Consider the following 24,650-nt stretch of genomic DNA (forward strand, 5'->3'; position numbering starts at 1 on the left):
TATCAGATGCTTGATGCGCACTTACCTTTGAACCCCTCTCATTGAAAATAATCTCAACATCCAGGATCTTCCCAAATTGCTGCGAAGAAATTTGAGGAAAGAAATATTAGCCAACAATCTTATATCAATAAGGGATCTCACGATTCTGTGCTTAATTAATAAAAGTCATTAAGGGCCATGTAAAGCTATTTGAATTAAAGCTACTTTACACTAGGGGTCACTGTTACACAAAAGACAACATTTGCATTTTAATGTGCATTTCTTTGCGTTGAACTCTGCTCCATTTCTTTCCTCCTACTTTGACACTCATACAAACATGATGACACAGATAAGAGAACACCCATCAGTCTCCTTTCTTTATGAGCGTTTCACTCTTTTGTCATTCGCTCTGAGGCAGCCCCTTATATGGAGGACGCAGGGTGTCTAGACTGATTTATTGATCCCCACCTTAAAAATGAGGCTCCAACAGTTCTTACCCCAAACATCTGCCTGAGGTCTGGGTCCCGGAAGCGGAAGGGGATGTTTGAAACATGGAGGCGTTTGGGGGTCCCTTTGGCCTCTGTCGAGTCTCCTGCTGAGCCTCCCGCTCCTGTGCCTCCTGCGCCGCACTGTACACCCGCCTCACCCTGAGACGTCTCCTCTGTCTTTACCTGTTTGTGGGAAGAAGAGGAGAGTGAGACAGATGGAGTCAAGTTATAGCGCTGTATAGATAGCAGGAGAAGAAGAAACAATGGAGAATAAACCGAAATGGAAAAAAAGACAAGCAATTTATTTTTATTTTATTTAAATGCCTGTTGCCTCAACTCCTCTCTCCTTTCCTCTTCAGTACAGCAAGTCAAAGAACTCAAAAGTTACAAAAATAAAATAAAATAAAGATATGACACTACGTATCTGGTCAAGCTGTGGTAACCAGAAAATACTGCCCTCCTATCCAGGTGTGAGCTGCACGGTGACTTGAGCTTTTTTTATTTATATAATACTCAATTTTTTATGTTTTTAACACATTGGTAAACAAAAAAGAAGACATGAATTTGAATAATGAAATAAAGATTCAATGTGAGTCTTAATACATTCTTATATTTAGATTAAAATCTACTCATTAGCTCAGTAGCGACATGTTAGACCGCTGTTATTTGATCATCATATCAATAGGTGTACTTAACATTATGTATTTAAAGTTAAATTTAACTGAGGGGTCAAAATGCCAGACATCATCATAAGAAAGCGTGTTCCTCAAAGAGGCAGCGGCTATGCTCAGAGGCACTGATGTGATCAGTGTGAAAAGCTCCTCCTACTTCTAAAAAAAATAATAAGAAGAAACAAAATAACTGATCAAAGTTTCTTAAAATAACATGGACAAGTCAACTATAGTGAAAATAAAGAGCGCCCGTTGCATTTTATGCCTGTTTTCTGATAAGATACACGCAAAATCCTTCAAAGTAAAAGCCTGTGGGGATCGTGAGTCCAACTTGACTGGCGGTTTCTCGTTTTGATCAAGCGTTTGGGTTTTTTTAGCCTCAGCTAGTAACCCAGATGGGAGGGACTAGGAATCAACAATGAAACAAGCTGAGAAATGAGAAGAGGTGCGTCCACACAGTTTTGCCGGCAGCCTCGCTCTTATGCCTGTCTACACAGGATGCGTTCAGGTTTGTTCGTAATTAAAAGTTTGTAGAAAGGAGTCACCCAAATTCACATATCCTGCAGTCTAAAAGTTTAGACTCCAAGTAAAAGCACAGTTTTTTGCATCTGCATATAAAGTAGGGCTGCTCGATTATGGCAAAAATGATAATCACGATTATTTTCACTGAAATTGAGATCACGATTATTTGACGATATTTATTTCGTCCGCCAGAGCTTATATTATTTTTTTACATGCTGTAGTGCCATTTGTGGGAGCATTTCAAGTTGCTATACATCAATACAACTGTTATAGCCCATATTTTAATAATGTGTATGCATTAAGTCCATAGTAACTACATTAATTGCAAAAAAGTGCAATAAACTACAAAAAAAATTGAAAATCGTTTTTGTTTTTACATATATTTCTACTTGGAGAAATTTAAGAGGTTTATCCCTCAAAACTTTAAATACAAAAAAGTTGCAAAAAATAGTTTACAACAACAGGAAATTTATTTTGAGTGTCTTCATAGTTTTATTTTTGGAGATACAGCAATTTTTATATACTGCAGGAAAAACAAAAAAACAATCCTATGATGCAAATTTGCAAAGAATGTGCATGTGCATCAAAATAAACTATTTCCAGCAGTGCAATTCTAAGGCCTACAAGTAAAAAACTAAATTTTCCGCAAAAATGACGTCACTTGCGATAGTTCACGTTGATGTCTTTTTCAATGTGGGAAGTGTTAAGAACAGCTGATCGGATCGGCAAAGTGTTTCTGGAATATTATGTTTTTGTTCCTGCAAGCTCTTTTTATGCAATTTTTGCAAAGCTATATGTGGAAGGAAACCGTGACTGAGGACAAGCTGATGGCATAAGAAGTAAGTACAACTCCTCTGGTTTCATATGGAAAAAAATTTATTGTGCTAGCTTAGCGTTCAGGTTCTACAGGGATTTAAAAATAGTTACACAAAACGAGCATGCTGCTCTGACCGGCTTTAAAGGTTTAACAATAACAATGTATTGAATAATGACTTTAAAAAATAATATAAAATAGTGTGCAAATACTGATAACAGTGCAAATGTTTGCAATATAAGAAATAAATGAAAAATGTGAACTTTGCAGTGTTGCTCTATGGTGCAGCTACGACACCATAGCAAAGTTTACACACTGTGTCTACTTGATCCACGTCTGACTCCGCGAAGCCATAATGTTTCCACACCACTTAAGTTTTTTTTTTTTTACCTCTCTTTTCAACCAACGGCAGTCACTCTCCTGTCCAAATAACTTCTGCTTAGCTTTCCGAGCTTCCCTCGGGTCCTCTTAATTGTTGTGACGCGTGTTCGAAATGCAGAGAGGTGCGCTTGATTTGCCACATGGAGCAGCGCGAGAGTAAAGAATGAGGGAGGGGCTAATAATCGGCTCAGTCATTTTTAATGATCGTTGAAAGCCCAGATCGTAATCGTGATTAAAATTCGATTAATTGAGCAGCCCTAATATAAAGCGAAAAAGATTAAAACAGAAATGTCTCAGTTTGATCAGATGAAGATGAGATGAATGCTCATTTCATGCCAGTATCTTTAGGGAGGCAATGTGATCATATTGACTTTTAGCAAATGCAGTGAGATGTTTTTATTTTATTAGATTTGGCTGTTGACATTCAAGCTAAGCTAATATAAACACAACATGGGAATTTAGATCCGTAGCTCCTTGCTATTAAAACTAAAATCACCTGACGATTATTTTACTGCTGTTAGAGGAAAGTCAACTAACCGTCAGGTGTCGGTAATGAAGTCTGCTGAGGAATGCCAAAAACTGAGCAGGCACCCACTGTTACCTCAGATTTGAGAGAGTTAATATTATTGTGGCAGCACAGCGTGTCGTGGTTTATGAGATGAATCATTATCAACTTGTAAATTCTGAACACATTTTAATGATCACTAAATCACTGTGTTTTTAATTTTCTATAATAATTAGTCAACAAAACACACCTCTCAGCTTTTCATGTATTCATGTATTTTGAAACTGGGTTTTTTTTGGAGACGTGAAGTATAAATGTGCCCGTCTCTAAAGCACTCTGGGTCAACGTCTGTTGTTTAAATGTGCTTTAGGGTATTAAAAAATAGACAACATAGAAAAAATAGGTTCAGACATTTTCCATGGATATTTAAGGTACACGGTTTCATTTCCACAAATGTTGTAATACAGTTCAGTGGACTACACACTGAACTTAGAGGATAGTATCAATCGATCTGATACCAATACCAGTTTTTGCTATACAAACTATTCATATTTGAATCCGTCCGCCCACCTCTACAAGGTATCAAGTATATATATATATATAAATAAAAAAACAAAGGGAAATGAAATCGTGGTGCTTACATTGCTGCTGTTGTTGTTGGTGGAGGTGGGGGCTCCATTTGCACCAGCCCCTACCTCTGCTGCACCTTGGCCTCCAGCACCAAACATGGCCCCAGGGCCAAACTCTGTTCCCGGTAGACCGTTTTGAGGAGGGGGTGGAGGTGGGAATGCTGTAAAGGGTGGGGCCACCAAACCCTCCTGTCCTCCTGTCGAATCCTGAGAGCCCTGCGGGAGCGGGGGAAGGAGGGGGAGGGGGAGACAGAGACAGCTTAACATATATTCTCAGTGAGCTTTTTACAGCGACTGCAGCTCCCTGACGGAGAGAGAATGAGGGGGTTAAAATCCTGCCTATCAAATTTCACTCTCTCTTCCTCTCTCTCTCTCCTTTACCACGCAGTCACTGCTTCATTCCCTGCCTCGCTTTACCTCCATATCTCTGACAGGCATGTGTTTTCAGTCAGCCGACCATGAAATATTTACAGCAAACAGATCTATTATTAGGGCAGTATGGTGGCGCAGTGGTTAGCACTGCTGCCTCACAGCAACAACGTCCTGTGTTTGACTCCCAACATCTAGCTGCAGCCTTTCTATGTGGACTGTGGGTAGCCCTGCTTCCTTCCACAGTCCCAAGTCATTATTACTGGGGTTAGATTAATCTAAGTATGAATGTGAGTGCGAAGACTGGTGACCTGCCTCTCGCCCTGTGCCAGCTGGAATAGCGACCCCGATAAGGAGGGGATCATCTATTATTAAGTTGCGAAATTTGATACAAGGTTTGAGATACAAAGATGCTTCTAGGATGGATCGACAAGTCGGTAGATAAATACTAACAGCGGCATGTAAACTGTGACATATTTACATACACTGCTGCATTGTGTGACTACTTGGGAAGATAAGCTGTACTTCAGATTAGATGCGGGAGCTTCACTGCCTATGGCTCTGTATCAGCAGCAGGATCACCTACAGATTCTTTAAAGCTGCTGCTGCTGCTCCAGCACGCTCACAAATACACACACATATATATCTTTATGTTGTGTGTGTTTGGGTGTGTGGTGACTCTGCACTATTGCTTGCTTCAATCATTTCACACACTCAAGGGCATTTACAGCAAAGCCAGAGTAAAAGAAAGGTAGAGGATGGACGGGGAGAAGCAGAATGAGTAGGTAGGCTGAAAGAAAAGATGGATTTATTTTAAAAAAAAAAAAAGGCCATCAAGTTTGGGGTCAGGGCTGCTTTTTTTCTACCAAGCTAGGCAGGATGACACACCGCATCCAACACCATTAACCACTGGTCTGGTCTCTGCCATGGGCTGTATCTGGGCTGGGTGACGCCTAGAGACACTCTGTCTCCAGACAGCCTTTTTAATTAGGCAGAGTAACTAAGATGCCGCAAAGCAAATGGGCTCTTTCCCTTTCTCTAATCCTATAGCCCGACTGCTTACTGTTCTTCTGCAGTCACAGCCGCAGTGGCTGTAAACAGTCAACCGAGGCTAAAAGGCCCATCTGCAACACAAGCAGCTTCCTGGAGTCTGAGCCCAGCTGATAGTGGAGGAATCAGAGGAGACTGCGTAATCCACAAACAGGCTGGAAAAATCTGGGGAACTCGTCCACTACTGTTCTGACTGCAGGAAATGCATGTTAGGGGAAAAGGAAAAAAGAAAACTGTGTTTTGCATCCAACTACGGTCTTTGTCACCTTGTGATAAAGACGGCCCATCAAAAACCTGTTCAAAAAGAGATAACGCGCCATTAAAATTCATTAGCTGGGCCTTAGCCTGGCTATGTTAAATCAAAGCTTAAGCGTTCTTGTTAGGGCATGTGAGCTCATAAACGTGCAGTAGCCTGTGTTAAGCCACCAAAGGGTGTGTTCTTCAGGCATATCCCGACCCATGGCTGAGTCACAAAAACACACTCATAGTGCAGAAAGGAGGAAGACTGAGTGGAGAAAGGAAAGAGTGACAACATAGCAAAGAGGAAAGGGGAATTAGATTGGGCCTGAAAAAACTGGACTACGTGCATTTATGCAATGCTAACAACTCAAGCTGCCGTAGTCAGCCAAAGACAGTCACACCTACTCGGCAACCAATGAACTGCTTTTGTGAGAGGGGGAGTAATTCTTTTTAGTCTACATTACTATAAATACTCATAAAAGCTATTGTTATTTTAAAGGGAATCCCTAACTATTTTTCCATGTTGTTGAGAAACCAAGCTTCACATCCAGTTTGGGCTGCTGTGGACCTGCTGCTACTAACAGACAGCGGGGCTCGGTGAAGCTGTGGCTGCATGCGAGAGTCCAAACATTCAAATAAACCAATCCTGGTGCGTTTACACTGAAAGCCTTGAGCCTTTCACACAAACATTGGTAGAACAACACTGACAGGTTAGCTGAGTGCTGAGTGATAGGTTTTGTTGTTTGCTGAGCTGTGATGTGCAAAAGTTTACACTTGACTTTTTGATCATCTGTTCTCACAAAACACAGCCACACTGACTATTTCCAGCAGTAGCTATGGCGTAGATTTCCGGCTGAAGCATAAATCCACAGTAATGGCAGACCAATATTAATTTGGTCTGATGAGAGCATATCAACCAAACAATGGACCAGATGACCTCTTCTAATGCCGCCGCCTGCTTGTAGCATAATTAGTTATACGAAAAAAAGCATCTTGAAGTATTGTACCATTCATCATCCTGCTGCTGAGGCTTAACAAAACAAACAGAGTGCTTATGACCATGTTTGTGGACTCAGATACCAAATTGAAAGATACAGTTTTTTTAAATGAATTATTGGATAAATAAATGAACTAATAAACAGGACAAGGAATAAAGCTGTCACTGGATCCAGATCAGACTGGATAAGACTACAGTGTTAGGGTGACACAGGCATTCCCGACCCGCTGACTAAGGAGCAGTGCTGCCCTACATGGCAGCGTCACATACTGAAAAAAGGAGAGAGGGGGGAAAGGAAAAAGAAAACCGTGGAAAAATGAAAGGGGGACTTAGCGGGGAGAGAGGAATTATAGGAAATAATGAGACACTGCATTAGAGTTACGTCTGGTTTCAAGAAAAACTTTCCAAAGGAAGAATTTTGACGCTGTAAGATAAGATTAAACAGGATATGCTTCTTATTAAAGTGTCATGAAAAGCAATCTGAGCAAAGGTGAAAACAGAGTAGCTTCAAGTATCAGCTGAAAAGCTCACAAAATTAAAACCTGATATCGCAAATAAGAAACCACGACATATTCATCCCAAAACACACAGTGGGCGATTTACTTGAGAGACCTGAGACTGTGTTTTTACATACACACAGAGGATTCTGGCGGGGGGGGGGGTCACCTTAGGTGTTGACACCAGCCACAGAGTCAACACCCAAATTGTGATGATGCTGAAAAATTCATGACAATTTGTCTATTGCAACTATCTACCAAGTTGTCTGGCTGGAGGCAGAAATACTACTCACAGATTCTTCTCCAACTGCAGTCCATCTATTTTTCCTTTCCCTTCAGCTGAAGTCAGTGTGCCTGTGTTTATCTCCCCCGTCCACCCACCCTTCCCTCTCTTCCCTCCCTTCATTCTTGCCTGCCACGCTTGATGAAAGCAAGAGGGCCATATTTTTTCGCCTTCTTTCAAACCCACTGGCTCTCTCTCCTCTCCAGTCACTCAAAGCCCCAACTGCACTGATATGTCCATCAAACAGGCCACAGCCCCATCTCCTTATACAGCTGCCTCTATGCAGACGCTGCCTCTCTCTCTTGAATGTGCGCCAGTTGTCATTTAGAGGTACATCCATAGTGCACTGGCTCACATCCAGAGGACACATAGATAGATATCTGGCAACAAAAGTGCCTCAACACAGAACCTTAAGTCGAAGCTCCCGTTCCATATGCTGCAGCTATAACTGTAATCAGAAGCAGCTCGTAGGTTAGCCTTAACCACCGACTCCTGTTAAGGCTGTCAGGAGCTTCCGGAGTGATCAACGGCGAATATTTAATGCTTTGGTTGGAGCTCTTGAGTGGGAGAGCAGTGGGTGGGGTGCTGCTGAAGACGATGAAAGCAGGACACACAACTTTATATTTAATTAAAAGGCATTTTCTCTTAAGGACTCTGGTTTTATAACCACAACGTCGTCTGACAAAAATGACCACACGCAGCTTTGCTATTTTTACAACTGTTTTAAAATTAGACACAGCCTAAAAAAAAAGTCTTTTATTTTTTATTAATATCACAAATTGCACTGCCTCCATTTTGGTAACAAACTACTAGAACAACATTGCACATGTGCCTTTTTGCTTTTCTCTTCCAAAAACTGCACAGAGATGACTAACAGAGAGGTGCAGAGAGTGACCCCATGCTCGATGGCTAGTTGTTGCTAAGGAGGAAAAAATAAACTCCAAAGAGTTGTCAAGTTGGGAAAAACTAAGCTAAGTAACTGAGTAACGATGACGGTTGGGGATCAGGGAGATATCCAAGCTGAGGTGGTGTCGATTTCCACTCGTTTAAAATAAAAAATTAACATAAACCAAATACCTAACCCGCTGTATGAACTACAGACTAACCCCACGCTGTCTGTCAGTGTCAGCGGCTCCGCAGCTCCGCTGAGATCTGTGACATGCAGCCTGTCGGTTTTTGACAGCTCTGATCAACATCACCATCATTACCATAATCACACAGACTTCTCTCAAACACTCGCACTCACTTTGGGCGATGTGTCCTAAAAATAACCAACCAAAATTGTTTTCCTTTAGAAAAACTGCAACAGTCAATATCGGCAGTGTGTTGTGCAGTAAGTTGGCCTGCGCATACAATAATGCATCACGTGGAAGACTGTCAGTGTTTTTATGACAGTTGATAAAGAGCAGCTGGAGCACCATCGCTGTGCTGAAGTAAAACCATCACCGTCTGAGTATTTGGTCAATTATATGAAGGTCGAAAAATGAATCACAATAATTATCGTGACAATCAATTACTCCTCAATAATAGTAATAACGGGTTATTAGGTTCCATTTATTTAGATGACTGGATTTGATGTTTTAATTGTCAATAATGACAGTGAGTTGATATTAAAGGGTTTAAACTATTGATCAGAAAAAAATACATTTGCAAAGCAACTTTTGGCTCGGATGAAATTATAACAGGGATTTCTTTTTTTTTTTTTTTTAACAAAGCATCAACAGAACTGCAGAATAATTAATGATGAAAGCTATGTTAAAGTCCCACAGCAGCGACTGAGGCTATAATATGATTTTATAATGATTTAATAATATTTTTCCAAAAATATTTAATATTATGAGCAATTTCAAGAGCAGTTTAAATTAAAATATAAACCATAAAATTTCATTAAATCCCTCATTGAGATATTCCAGTGAAACCCAGCCATGGAGGCCTCGAGCCAGCGTTGGTCCCAAGCTCAGATAAATTGGGAGGGTTGCATCAGGGCGGGCGTCCAGCCTAAAAATCTGTGCCAGACCAAAAATGCGGATCGTGAAGAATGACCTTTCCGTATCAAATCGGTTGAAGCAGCAGGTCAGTGGAAAATATGCCACTGTTGGGAAAAGACAAAGGATGGAAGAACAGGATGAGATGAAAGCAGATGATTTACTGTGTGGACCCTTAAGAAAGAAGCCAAAAATGGAGAACAACACTGAAATATTTCAGTGAGGAACTTGGATGCCAATTTCAGGTTAATGTGTCCAAATTCGCTGCACACTGTCTGCAATCTTTCTACTGCATGATAATTCAGTCCAAACACTTAATCTGCCCATTTGCAGCCTGACATGTGATCTGCTGCATTATGCATTTCACCAATTTCCAAATCATAATAACAATATTTCTAAGAAGTATGCTGACTTTTATGTCATTATGGCACTCAGCTCATCGCTGCACTTAACACTTAAAAAATTAAAGCCTCCCGACTCGTTCATTTCAACCGATTTACAGAGCATTCAGCAGTAAAATCATCTGTTAAACCTCGATCACTGACAATTTGCAAACATTAAAAGAACCAATAAAAATCTAAAAATCACATAAGTTCAGAAATCGAAAATCTTAATCTACTCTTGGATAAATCTTAGATTGCCAACACTGAAAAATGCTACAAGATGGACCATTCGTTCCCTGCTGCCATACCTTTTGCAGAAGATGATGAAATGTAAAAGCCCAGCAGCACTGACTTCCTGCTGCAGTGTAAGCTAGGGTATGGTGTGTGTGCAGACACCCAGTGTTACACTGCTGTTTATCATGCAGGGGAAGGTAACCTAGGAGATACAGTACCGCATACATTTCGGCTTCTTCTGCACAACGACACTCGTGGTGTTCTGTGTGCACGTATTTGCTGTGAGGTAACATGCGGAGTGCTTTCACACCTCAACCCGCATCGCACAGGCCTCGGGCAATGGCATTTAGAGCAGCAGCATTAGTGTCGGACAGCATCACGGTGGCTTTTACAGGCGGTGGGAGAACAGTTAACCCTCAGGTGGAGCAGTTTCACACAGTGCATTAGACCACCAATATGGAGGACTCTGGCTCAGTGTTTATTTTGGTAACATGCACGATGTGTGTCCCTCTGTAAAATTGGGAAATTAGTTTTCTCTGGAAGTTTCTATTTTGAGACTTGCAAAGCACAAAGAAACACCCATAATCAAAAAGGATAACAATAATGAATAAAGCTAAGCATGCAACTACCTAGAATAAACTGTCTGCTGTTGTACTGTAATACTCTCAGCACACACACAGGCAGCTGTCTCCCACAGACAAACATGCACACAGAACCCAGAGGATTAAAGACTTGGGTGTGAATCCCCTCCAATTTCCCTGAAGATCTGTCGCTGCATGGCACTAACTGAGTACTCTCTTGCAAACAGAAGACGTTTTAGGACTGGCACATAAGCAGCCAAGTTGGGGGACCATGTGCTGCTGTGACAGAGCCTGCACAGTCACATGATCGTGTCCAGTGTGCAATGCAAAAACGGGCTGCCAATTAAATGCCTCGACTAACACGACGCACGGCCGGGCAATACAGCTGCAAACAAATCATCACCAAATTTAAATTTTGATTCAAGTTTGATCTTTTTCCCTGCATGCTCAATAAACTAAGACATAAACATATTTTTGGGCCTACATGAGCAAAACAGCTGGAGAGCTTGGAAGCTTTTCATCATTTTGCACAGTTTTCAAATGCAGGCTCGAACAACTATAGACCAGTCTAGTTTTGACACAGTAAGAACAAAGTCTGCTGCCTAATTCATCTGCTCCTGCTGTTTGTGTTTGTTGACATCAGCCTCATATCTGCAGATACCTGCTGGCTAGCTCGCGTTAGCTGCCCAGCGTGTAGGGAACGAACAGACTGAACAAAGTCTAATCCACACGCTGATCAGTTGACTCTCGTGGCTCGAACCACCATCACCAGATAAGGTGCCCCGCTGGCAAAACAGAATCCGAGAAATGAAGCGTATTTTCCACCAAATGCACCATCAAGCTAGTCAGATCCAGTCAGTGACAAATTCTAACTGAAGCTAAGTCTTGCTATGGCAAACCTTTAGTATTTCATCAACTGCACTGCGGTCACTAGCTGATGTTTATCCACAGTATGCTATAGAGACGTGTCACCAAAAATAGAGAGCATTGCCATAAATTTTGCAGAAGCCGGTGTGACTGGTGATGTGTCACCTTCAAAGTGCATTCCCACATGGGACTAAGGCACGGCCCCCCCTGCTCTCACACCCTTCAAGTCATTACCTCAATTCTCCATTTGGCAATACTCTCTTTAAAAGACGAATAACGTGTTTGCCTCACAGCTGCGCAAGCTTGCAAAGCAAAGATTAACAGAGGAGGGGGGGAAAGAAAAAAACAGCAGAAACACGGGGGGGAGAAAGAGACGGCTCATGTGGGAAAATGAGAGTTGATCATGACGTTTTGGAGGTCTGGAGGGAGAAGAACCTTCACTGGTTTTTGGGAGTCTTATATGCAGTCACTGTGTCATCATATGTGCACAGTAACACAGCAGAGGTCTGTATTTACATTCAGCCTCAATGACCATAAAAGGTTGGCTCTCGCACTGCCTTGGTGTGAACAGCAGCAGGGTTAGTAGTAGCGTCTTTACTGTAATGGTTTTTTTAAGAGCTTTTAAAGAAAAATGTATAGGTTAGCACAACTTTGCAGTCACTGAATAAATTTGGAAAAACTACAACGTCAGTACTGAATTTTACACGAGTACAAATGACATATTAACTGAGAAAAGGTCAGGGAAAAGCAAGGGAAGGAAGTTTAGGAAGGAGTTTATCTTTATTTTGAATTTTGAGAAATGTCAAAAATTTAATTTGACATTTGCAGACTGAAGTTGAACTGGAAAAAAAATTAAAGTTTTTTTTTTCATTTTTAGTTGATAAAGTTGATGATGATGATGATTTTGAAACAACAGAAAGAGAAATGTCAAAATAAAAAGTTGACATTTTCAAACTAAAGTCACCTCAAACAAGTTGACCTCATTCTTAACATCTCCATGTTATTCTCATAATGCAAAACGACTTCCTCTGTGATTAAAAACAAAAGAAATGCTGCTTTTTCCCACACTACAAATGTCGTCCTACTCTATGAAGTTGACAGTATTAACTCTGTAGTAGCTACTGTTACTGTAGCTATTAAGAATACACAGATTATGCTGTGGACCTATGAAGGGTTAAAATGCATAGAGTTGAGTTTTGCCATTAGAAAAGGAGGGGGTGCTAGTAAAGTACTCCAGGAACTGCAGAGTGTGTGTGTGTGTGTGTGTGTGTGTGTGTGTGTGTGTGTGTGTGTGTGTGTGTGTGTGTGTGTGTGTGTGTGTATAAAGTAACAACTGTGCTTCAGCACCTGTCTTCCTCAATCCAAAGATGAAGTTTAAACCGCATGGACAGCTTGAAGAAAATCTCAGCCTCCACCCCTCTGCAAGTGACATGACACGACACGACGCACACAGACACACATCCATATGGAATATAATCTGACACTGTGTGCAGTCAGCATGGAGAAGGCTCGCAGTGCCCAATGTACATACATGTCAGCACAGGCAATCCAAGCAGCAGTTGCTACTTCGCGTCTGCACGCGTGTGCCTCACAGACATCTCCCCCAATTCCCGACACCCGCCTTGAGGCCCAAATGAACCCAAGACCAGAGAGCAGGACATGCTAGAACAGAGCCAGAGAACAGCTCTCATCCTGAGGCTGTCTTTGAGCTAAAGTAGCACAGACACGCCCACCATATGTTAAGAGCAGCCTTGCGCACAACACATCAACTGTATAAACATTATAATCTGTGGTGTTAAGTAACTATTAATGCAAGTGTGCTGATACCCTGCAAGCACACGCTTTGCTCCTGTGTATCGTCGGCACTTCAGTGTCACCAGGACAAAATGCTGTATGGTTAACAGAAAGAAAAAAAAATTATTTCGTTTCTATCAAAACAATCACAGATGGGTGCAAAGAGTTAAAAAAAGTGAAATGAGCAGAGCTGCAGGGACAAGCCCTGCTGTCGGCCTGATGCTCTGCCAACTATCTGAAAAAGGCCTTACCTGGGCCAAGACACAGCTAACCAGAGCAGGCCACACCATGAACAGCAAAGCAATTACTGCTTCATCACGCCAAATTAAAATAAATAAATAACAACAACAAAAATCATTTACATTGTATCTTGTTTTGCTAGTTTGGCCCTCGCGATACTAAAAAGCCACTTGAGAGAAAGAAGCTCTTGCTTGAGATGCGAACTCACCGGTAGCATAGCTTGGTAGTACAGCCCCATCATTGTCTGATCTAAAGGAACAACTGCTGACCAGCTTTCCACTTTCCCGTTCCTTCTCCTCTCCTTTTCCGTCTGTGTCTCTCGTTCTCCTCCTATTCCTCCTCTCCCGTGTCTGTGCTCCAGGACCATGAGCTGACGATGGCTTCAGTCCACGTCTGCCTCACACATTCAAATTCTCCCTCGTTCACTCCCTCTTCCTCCTCCTGCCGGTGTTGCTTCTTCTACTTCTCCAGCACGCGAGCCTCGTCAGCCTGTCACTCTCTGCCTCGCTTTTGCTCGTCTCTCCGGCCCTGCTGCTCTGATCCCCCTCGGGCCTTTCCGTCTCTCTCCTCTTGCCAACCCGAGTCTCTTCCCTTCTTCTCTCTTTGCTCTGCGTCTGTCATTCACACACTCGCCTTACACGTCCTCCTGCTCTTCTCCCCCCCTTTGCTTCCTCTTGTTCCCGCCCCTCTTTTTAAAACTTTCCCTCCCTTTCAGTCTCAATCCCTCCTATCCATCAAAGCATCCATCCTTCCATATAGCAATCTAACCCTGTGTCTGGATGGAGTCAGAAAGCTGATGTTGTTGCCGTCTCCTAAAGCCCCCGGAGAGAGACAAGAAACGGGAAAGGAAGAAGATGCTGCCTTCTATCCACGCACTGGCTGCCTGAGAGTACAGAACACGAATGCGACCCCCACTGCATTGCAGCTTTTTTTTGATGATTTATTTATTGCGTGGCAGCCTGTCAGCTCCAAAAAAGCAGTGGTAGGTAGGCCAGCCGGTAGACAGCTAGGTAGCTAGCTGCGTGGGTAGGCTCCTAGATCACCATCTCTCTGCTGCAGCTGTCTTCCTCACACAGATGGAAGTCTCACAAAACTGAGCAAGCGCCAGCCCCGATTCCACTACCTAAACCTCAACCTGAACATTACGCTGCATTGCACCTTTTTCTTCTTGGCTCAGTTCCGTCACTTTCCAACACTGTATTGTTAGGAGGCGTTTAATTTGCAGGCATGAGAGTGCAGTTCCTTGCGCTGCATTTTCATATGGGAGGGACTGAACTCTGCAGGGGGAAAAAAAAAGCAAAAAAAAAAAAGCCCTGATGCCAAGCATTCAGACATCTGCTGAGTCTGGCTAGAACTGGGTCCAGAGGGATGGAGGGATGTTGGGAAGGAAAGATAAAGTGAATGGACGGAGGTGGTGGTGGTGATGGCAGAGAGAGGGGGTGAGACGGAAAAGGAGCTGGGATGAAGTAGAGGGGGACAGGGACTGAAGGGGGCAATGGATGTGAGCGAGAGATAACAGGATTGGGAGATAAATGGATAAAAACGTTGGGTGGAGGGGGGGGGGGGGAAAAAAGAGCGAGGGATGACAGGATTAGGGCTGTAAGTGAGGAGGATGAGAGGATGAATAGGGGATGATCCTGGGATTAAGTACACAGGCTGAAACACTGCGATAAACACATGCAGTCACACACAAACACATGCACCGAACGTACACACGCAGATGCGCTCTGATCATATCCATGCTGCTGCACCTTGGCTGGAAAACAGACACACATGAATTCAAACAAAGGGCTATATCCATCCAGCGCTCACCAGCTCGTCCAAACAAAGGCCTGTTCTCCAAACACGGTATCTACAGATGATCAGCAGCCCTGCTCAACTACTCTGCAGGACATGTTCACAACAACTGCACCTCCTGTGTGCAGGTTATTACATCTGCTGCTAAATGCCAAAGAAACGCTTAGGTGTGCTGGTTCTGTCTTGTTTGTATGTGTGTCTTTAACTCTGATCATCAACTCTAAACATCAGGAAACCGCGGCCCCAGAGGACTGACCCCCCTTAGAGAACAGGAGACGTATGGCAGCGGCGTCCCCAGTTAAACGCGTTCGTGTTGACGCGGGCAGACCTGCGGGCAGTTCAAATGTGCATAAATAACATAAGACAGACGCATTACGGAGACAAATGCACTGCAGCGGTGAACAAGCCAATCTTGCAAAGCTAGGCTTGGCTAACTCCATTTGCATGATAACCAGCAGTGTGCTGGAGACTCCTAATGTGTGTGCTCAAGGGCAGAATACATTAGCAGGGACGACTTTTTAAATCATTTATAAAACAAATGCAGAGGTATGCCGTGGCTCTGAATTTAACACCGGGCGAGAGTTCACACACGCTGCAGATCAGAAGTGATCTCTCTGCCCAGGTGTTTGTCTTACAAACAGATGGACTCGGGCAGAGGAGAGCCGAGACTGGAATACAAGCTTGCTCTAACTAAGAAACTGATTGTGTGCCCCTGCGGGCAAGCCATCTTAAATAACTTGCTTCCATTTCAGTTTTAGCTCTGTGCCACTTCCCTGCTTTATTTCTCGTCTTCCTGTCTCGCCTTTAATCTCTTGCACAACATTTGTTTTTAATAGTCAGGTTGACATCCACCCAGAAATTGTAATAAATTTGATTTGAAGCACGAAAGCCTGAAATTCTTTTGGTGTCTCCCCTCGCGTTCTCCGAGAGCTGCACTCCCACGAGAGATGTTACCAGGGGTAGAGCAGGAGTGGAGTGCAGGGAGCAGAGGAGGGAGAGGAGACTAAATGAGAGGATGAGGTCTGTGAGAATCTCCATATTGTGATGCGAGGAGGGAGGCTGGGGGGCGAGAAAGCTCACAGGCCAACACTTCCCTCCTGTGGCACTGCCAGAGAGCTGCACGTCCCAAAACACAGCCCTCAGATGCACAAACGCTTGCACGAAGACAAAAAGCGCACACACACACACACACACACACACACACACACACTGAGCTGGTTTGAGCTGCTCAATGCGCTCTGCTGCTTGGAGGTAGATAAGAAAATAGTCAGCAACCCTGCCGCTGCACACATAAGTCACTAATTACTGAGAGCAATATGCTGGTGAGACATTCAGAATGAGAACGAAACAGAGAATATGAGAGAGAGGCATAAAGACAGAGAGAGAAGTGCGAAGGGGATGTGAACGGCGTTGTGAGAAAAGCTCCGCATACAGAGCGTGCAAGGCGAAGAAGGTGATAGCATAATTTCTCTCCACTTTCTAAGAATCAAGTCTTTGAAAGAGAAGCTCAGTCATCACTGGTTTCTCTTCCATCGATTCCTCGAAGAGAGATGAGCTACCAAAGGTGAGGCAAGGCTTTCATTACCGTCTAGATAATAATGTGGTCGTAGAAACAGACTGAATCCTGCTACATATGTGAGGATGGTGAGGACAACACTGCTAGTTTTTACTGTGCAAGAAGAATGACATGAAAGTGGACTATCACAAGTGTAACTCTCGATTTAAAAGGGGGCTGAGCCAGTCCATCTATCCTTATCATATGCCACGTATAGTATAAATTGATAAAAGAAGTTTAAAAGTAAGATCAGGCGTCATCCTACTCAGACAGTGTTTTCAACTCTTGCTCTGTGTGACGTCAGTGAGAGCGGCTATCGCTCATAGGGACACCAAAGGCGCACAGTCGTGTCCAACCTTGTGCCTGTGAGGTGCAGCCAATCAGAATAAGGCTGGTTTAAAATGGAGATCAGCTTGTTTTAAAGGAGCTGCACCGACGATCAGGGATTAAACTGTAAACAAAACTATTTTAGCAGTGAACAAGAATATGGAGGTCAACATAAACATAACAGGTCCCATTTGAAGAATACCAAAATGTTTTCTTTATCCCATGAACAAACAGTGTTTGATTCAAGTGGACTTGACAAACTCACTTCCAGCTTTTTACCATCAGATGACTGAAAGCAGGCGTACTGTTGAGTAAGTCAAGGTTTTGTATTTCATTCATTTTTTTATTTTTTATTTTTGGCAATTTATTGTAACAGAGATTTGCGAGCAGTCACTCGTCTCTTACCTGACTGTGAGGTTGGTATCCATGGAAACCGGGATTTAAAGGCTCATTGTTCTGCAAGAGACAACAGGAGGGATGAGAGCAGCGTAAGTGGCTGTGCTTTTGAGAAGTGAGTGGATGCAGCAATGGCGCTCCAAAGAAACTTGTGCGTTTTAGATGACAAAAAAATCTCAACCCAACTTGTGAAAGCAGGAGGATTTATACTGTCACAACCCTTTTCTGTAATCTAAAAGCACAAGTCAAAGTACTTCAAGCATTTTGAGACCTTAAATGACACCCGAACACTAGCAGGGGACTAAAGTTCAAACGAGCAAAGACGACGTTCTTGCGTGGGAAAACAACTGATGAGTGAATGAAGTTAACAGTTAACAGTCTTGTGGATGCCGTGACTGATGAACCATCACTGCAGCTTCGCAAACTTTTCTATCCAGTCCCACCAACCAATCAAAATCCACCGAGCCCATCCCTCATCGCCCCTGTTCAGAAACCAGTGTTGTGGTTAATTGCTCTGTAATTACTTTTAATTAGATTATTTCTGTCTCTTTCGCTCCATTTTCTCTGTGACTATTATTTTCCCCCCTCTGTGTCATTTTGCCCCGGCAAGAAGAGCCATTGTTTGCTACAGAACTCGGTGAAGAGGAGGGGGCAAAAATGAAAAGACAAAAAGGAGGCGGGAGATGGGGGAGGACTGGAACAATGGGGAAAGTTAACTAAACGATGATATTTTGACAGCAGTGAGAGAGATCACTCCGGTACGGTCTAGCCTGCTGGCATGCCTCGAAGAGAAAACATGACCGCCTAGCGAGACTCATGCCTCTGCTCTCGATAAGGAGCTGAGGCATGAGTCTCACTAGAGGGAGAAAGCGGGAAGGGAGGAGGATAAGGGGAAAGGCCTCCGAGGGGGGAAAAGAAAGAAAGATGTGTATGTGTACATGTTAGAGGGTGGGGGTGAGTTTGAAATCTTTTTTAGAACTGCTGATGTTTTCATTACATTTAATCAGCAAAATATTCCAAATCCATGTGCTGGTCATCAACCCCCTACACTTTGGCATGAACGCGCCCCTCAGTTCGGCCAGCACTTCGAGGGTGGGCCCCGTAATGCCGCAGCAATGAGAAGGGGCAGATTTGGCTTCTGAAGAGTGTCAACAGAGTTAACCTCCCGGCCCTGACCCCGATGCTGCCTGCCGCGGGAATCGCTCCATCGCTTCAAACGTTCATTCGGCCAATCGAGGGCAAGCCTGCGTGAGGAAGAAGGGGCCGGTAGGACCGCAGCAGAAAGACAACAGAAAGACAAACAGCTTTTAATCTGAAGAGGTTAGAGATATGAAGACTAAGACCAAAACACAGATGGGATGATGATGATGATACACGAGAGAATGAAGAAATGGAAAGAAGTAGTGTCTAGACAGAGAGGGGGATAGAGGGAAGCCAAATGGGGAAAAGTGAGTATGATGTTTTGGTTTATATAAAAAAAAAAAAAAAATGGACCAGATGTAAAGAATGGAAATAAGAAACCTTTTCTTTTTTTCTTTTGATGCATGAGCTGTAAACTCTTAACTCTGGGTGGGTCTGTCCAGACTCGGGGCCCATCCCCCCCTTGCTTGAAACAGCCCTTTCTTTGTCTCCTCTCCCCACTTCCTGTTTCATCTGGAACCAATTTCCCCCTCGTGCCTTGTCCCCAGGGGGATCACTCTCCTTGGTGCGCCGCGCTTACAGTGGGAATGGGCAGGCTTACATCGAACGACATACTGACCGCGTGGCGAGCTGCTGGTGCTCGATGCAGCGCATATGGAAATGCAGTAAAGGAGGCCCGTTCAGAGCAGAATTTAAAGTCCACAAAGCCCCAGGCGATGTCGGTGGGAATGACAAAACTCTTTCCTTTTTTGAATTAAATAAAGAAAAGAAAAAAACAACAACAACCCACCACACTGCAGTGTGTTTCAAAAAAGGCCTGAAGTGACGATGCGGTTTAAAACTGGAGCTGCACGACTTATTTATTCTTTAAATGGTGGTAATTTAGCCATATGAGAAAAAAAAATTACACCCAACTACTGGTGATTAATGACGTAAATGTGCATTCTCATCACACTCCCAGTCAAAGTAAGGGTGTAGGCACTGCACTACCAAGGAGGACAACTGGAATGCCACTGAAATCCAAACCAAAATTACCCGTGACCATCAAATTGCAGAGTCGCTGCTGGTTCTACTTTGGGAAGAAAAAAAAAGCGAGAGAGAAAGAGAAAGAGGAGGAGAAGGAGTTTACGTAGAAGAACAGAAGGAGGGGAGAAGAGGGGGAGGAAGTTTAGCAACATCTGGAATCAATCTGTCTGCAAGAGAGGAGGGACTGGAAGAGACGGATGGGGAGGAAAGAAAGAAGCAGAAGAAGAAGAAGAAAAGAACCAGATGAAAATAAGGACAGACACACAGGAGAAAGAGGAATGTGGGTAATAAGAGAGCCAAAGCCAAGAAAGGGGAGAGAAATAAAGCAGTAAAGTATTCGCAAAATGGAGACAATGAGTCATAAGTGAAGAATGCCATGTGATTTATATTTTCTTAAAGCAGGGTGGGGGAAGGAGCTCGAGGGGTTGAATTTGATACCAAGTTTTTACAGACTCGTTTACCTACCCCCACACAAACCCAGGCACACACAAGCACACACTGCCTTTGCCATATGGCTTTACATCACGTGGCTGCTGAAAGGTATACAAAAGTTTATTCCCGACAGCTTTTTATAAAATAAATAAAAATGAACGCAGCTGTGCTGCTTCGCTCGGTCTGAGCCCGTGCAGGTTCAGAGCTGTGCTTTCATGCCTCACTTCTGTAACTTTCCATTAAGTTAATTCCATATAGTTTGCGAGCGAGGAGGAGCCTTTGAAGGCGCCGGCCAGCTGACTGTGGAGGGCTTCAGTCTGCGCTGGCAGGGATCAGCAAAAGCACAGAAAAACCAGTCACACGCTCATAAACACTGACTCGACAGAGGGTAAAAACTAAAGGGCGTCTCTCTTGTTTATTTTCTCTCTCTCTCTGTCTCTGACTTGCTATTTTAAGAGGAGAAGGAAAGAAGTTGGGAAGTTGCTGGAGCAAATGGGTAGAAGCAAGGGAAAAAAGTGGAGCAGCAGTGGTGAAGGAAGACAAAATGACATGAGGTCAACAGATGGTGAGAGGGGAGGGAGACTAAGGGAGGAGGGGAGACGGTAATTAGGCAGGCCGCTGCAGGCTTCCAGCGGTCCCAAACAGAACAGCCCGAGGAGGTGGCTTTGTGGTCTCATATCACCAAATGTTAGGGGGGGGGAAATAAAAAACACACCTGCTCCCTCCAAATCATCATGAAAAAGACTTTTTTGATATATCTGCTGCTGCATGCCTATGTCTGAGGTGTGGCAAAATAATCTAGGAGGGGTGATTTGACAAATGTCAAATCACAGCTATGCTAACATCTGATCAGCTCCACCACCAGCTCTATCAAGTCAACAAAACCCAACCGTGGAGGAGGAAACGTAGACACCAGCGTACCGTATTATAGCTATGGAGAAAAGTGCAGAAGAGCCACAAAGTGATGGATATGGTGGACTCGAGACGGGTGTATTAAAGCCGAGAGACGACGCTCAGAATGACAAATGCATTGGAGGTAGTCAATATGTGAGGACATAAGGACAAAGACCGAGAGGAAGCGCAGAAAGACAAGATGAAACACAAGCTTTCCCGAGAACTGAAGGCTCATTTATCACAACAGCATCTTTTTCACTTTACAGACCAAACTGTGCCCACACAATGGCACCGCTACAACTACCCGAGTTTCTCTCTTTTAAGCGATGTATTTTCTAAAAGAGTAGGAGTCTTCAACACCTCTGATGTGAACTGGACACATTTTTTTTTTTTTTTTGGTGATGGTGGTGGTTCCGACTTTAATAAAATATAAAGCTCGAGGGCACTTCACTGAGTGGATTTATTGATGACTGTTTCCTCTGTACCGACTGTGTGGATTTGCTAATAAAAACAGATGACCTAGGAATTGGGAATTATGCAGGTCCCCGTACGTCTCCGCATGAAGGTTCCTGCACAAGAAAGCACTCATCTATAGCTGGACCACATTGTTATTTCACTGAGTTATATTATCTGTTTGCCCATCTGTCGATAAACCTGTCCTAATCTTGTAAACGAGATCACACCTGCTCACTTAAACTCAAGGAGAAACCAGTCAGATTTGGGTGGTTAAAGTTTAAGAAAGCATCTGCAAACTTTACCACCACATTTTTGACCAAAGAAAAATCTTATCATTATTTGGTACTCATTACAATACTATAAAGAATTCCAGTCCTTGTTTCAATTATAAAACTGTCTAAATAAGAAACATAAAATGCAACTACTAAAAAGTGGAGGAAGAAAAATTCAATTAGCATGTTTAAGCCTCCTTTGAAACAGAGCAGCTCTAAAGCTCTGCAGGCCAGCTTTGAGTCAGCTTTCAAAACCAGACTGAGAACGTATGATTCATTATCCTGTTTTTATGCAAATGAATCACAAAAGTGGGCTACCTTGATAACAAACAAAACATTTAGGAGCCTCAAAGTTTTAAGAATAGCAAAAGTTAAGCGAGAGAGGCCAGTTTCAGTTTAATTTTGGCTAAAGACCAGCCACAGTTTGAGTATACCGGTAAGCTATTCTATTCTATTCTAAGCCAGCAGCGTTGGTGGTGAAAACAAACAAATCTGTGCACATACTGTTAAATTCTCCATTTTCCTCTTCAACTTTTCTTTTTTTGGATTTGGAATCCATAAGTAGGGGGGGCTCAGGACTTTTCATGTAAGTGTATAGACCCATGCTAACTACTCAAGACTACCTTTTTTTTTTTTTTTTTTAAATTACAAAAAAGTCTGGCCCTTTGGAAGTGAAATATAAAGAAATGGCCCAAGACCTTTGCACAGTATCAAGAACACGTGAAAGAAATTTCACTACATCTAGAACAAGCGTCACCTTTGAACTCAAGGATGAAGCGATTTAATTTTACCGCTCAATGGTTCTACACCCCTGTATCTCACAACTGTTTGTCCATTCATTCCAAATAATGTAGAGATTACAATCAAACATCTATTAGGTCAAAATGGTGATGTTTAAAATAACCTTCTAAAGGCATTTACAATTTATTTGAAAAGGTCACGTGTCAAGTTTGGACAGACAAGGCAGTTGTGTAACTATCTAAATATTGCAAGTGCCAAAAGTGTTTACTGGACAAATGTCCAGTTAGTGATTTAACAGATGTGAACTCTTTGTTGCCTTTATCACAAAGTAAAGCCGAGAATTTAAAAAAGATTTGATGAATGTTGTAAATAACACAACACAATAGCAAAAGGATCCAACTGTTAATGTGGCACAACTTCAAAGGTCAAACTGTAAATTAACTGGTACTGGACTAAGCCACCAAGTTAAACGCAATTCATAAATTCCACCAATAACCTGCACAGGTTGCTTCACTCTTCTCTGTCAGATCTAATTATTGTTTCAGTCTGCCGAGGCAGAGCTCTTAGTGCACTGTGGACATGCTTTATGCTGTAAGGCCTCATTAATAAAAGCTTTAAAAGAACTAAATAAAACTCAAAGAAATACAAAACTATCGCAGTGCATTCAGCTGAAGTTGGGAAAACTCACATAGCAAACCAGGGTATCATTCATAGACAGCTGTGATGGGTATTGTGGCAGCACATCGCAGATGACCCCCATGTAAGGGAAGCACTGAATTGACATTTGGCTGTATGTGTGGGAGGAGATGGGAGCACATGTGACAGTTTGGGGGCAGCCTTGGGGAGGAGCTATGCTGGGTGGGGGAGCAGTGGCATGATGACTATAAAGGGAGTGCTAGCATGAAAGTGTCATGTGAAGGAGCTGAAACCAGGAAATCAAGTGAGAGACAAAGGGATCTCAAACCTATTCTGATCTCTTTATGAATGGTGGCGTCTAGAGCAGGGCGATATGGCCAAAAATATTTATCACGATATATATTTGAAAATTTGCGATAACGATATAACCGACGATATAATTGATGCGAGACAAAATACAACTCCACAACATTACTAGCGCAAAAAGACAACCTTCCATTTATTTTCACTTAAACAAGAAGCTGGTTTTTATGTACATTAAAGCTTTATAAAAATGTAACAGTGCAAATGCAAATTCCTTGCTGAAAGTTTAACCAAAAGGCATTTCCAGTAGAAATGGGCTGACATATCCTGAGCATAACCATGTATAATATCCACTGAAGTTAAAAAGAGGTGCTTTGCAACATTAAACTGCAGTGTGCAGTACGCATTTTTCGCACCATAAGGTGCACGGGATTATAACGCACATTAAGCGAAACAAAGCAGTCAGATAAATCAAACTTTATTAAACTCATTCTTCTTGCTTCCTCCACTTCTGTACCATTGATTCATTAATGTTGAATTCTCTGGCAGCTGCTCTATTCCCATGTTGTTGCAGTATATTAATGACTAACCTCGTATTGTGGATGGATTATCTCAGTTGTTCTCCTGACTGAAGTTTGGTCCGTTTACAGCATCCTGCCATGCGATTGCATTTGTCTCTAACCATGAAGAACCTTCACGTTAACTTTTATAAGTGGAAAAGTGTTAGTGTTCGTCCTCCAGCTTCACTGTTTATGTTATGCTAACATAGCTGTGTCGCTAGCGATCACGTAGCACATCATTATATACCAGCTAGCCCAACTTCAGTAACCCTACAAACGTCACTGCTGTTTAGTTTCCTGTCTTCATTTATGTTGGAAGTGATAGCAGAGCTGTAAGTTTGATTTTTTTCAGAAATCTCTCCGTCAGAACGTGCTATATCATGCTTAGGTAACTAGCGAAACTAGCGAGCTAACTTCCGCTAGCTTCCTGCTAACTTCTAACTCCGTTAAATGTAATAACTTTTGTTTTCATGGATGCCTGGAAGTTAAACTTTATAGTTACACCTGGTAAAGCAGCAATGCTGATCGTTTTATTAAAGATGAAAGAATTTAGACAGTTTTTAACTCTAAGTGATGCTGCAGTGTTGTTTGACCTGAAGCATACGG

At 42.8% G+C, this 24,650-nt stretch overlaps 1 protein-coding gene across 10 annotated transcripts in view; it reads right to left on the bottom strand.

Moving 5' to 3' along the window:
* LOC113021216 (RNA binding protein fox-1 homolog 2-like) overlaps positions 1-24,650 on the bottom strand; it is a 54,291-nt gene that overhangs the window by 23,441 nt on the left and 6,200 nt on the right. For 7 of the 10 annotated variants that reach the window (XR_013908632.1, XR_013908633.1, XR_013908631.1 and 4 more), the window contains 4 exons: positions 17,594-17,644; positions 4,002-4,205; positions 477-650; positions 26-79 (listed from right to left, as the gene is read on the bottom strand). Coding sequence is in view for 7 of the 10 variants with exons in the window: in XM_080300443.1 (XP_080156569.1) it covers positions 26-79; positions 477-650; positions 4,002-4,205; positions 17,594-17,644 (483 nt within the window). In the remaining 3 variants the exon portion in view is untranslated. Of the gene's footprint in view, positions 1-25; positions 80-476; positions 651-4,001; positions 4,206-13,717; positions 14,417-17,593; positions 17,645-24,650 lie in introns of those variants that run through there. The other 3 variants (XM_080300444.1, XM_026165727.2, XM_026165730.2) reach the window with 2 other exon arrangements.

This window comes from Astatotilapia calliptera, chromosome 4 (assembly GCF_964374335.1).
Source record: "Astatotilapia calliptera chromosome 4, fAstCal68.1, whole genome shotgun sequence".
Classification (NCBI taxonomy): Eukaryota; Metazoa; Chordata; class Actinopteri; order Cichliformes; family Cichlidae; genus Astatotilapia; species Astatotilapia calliptera.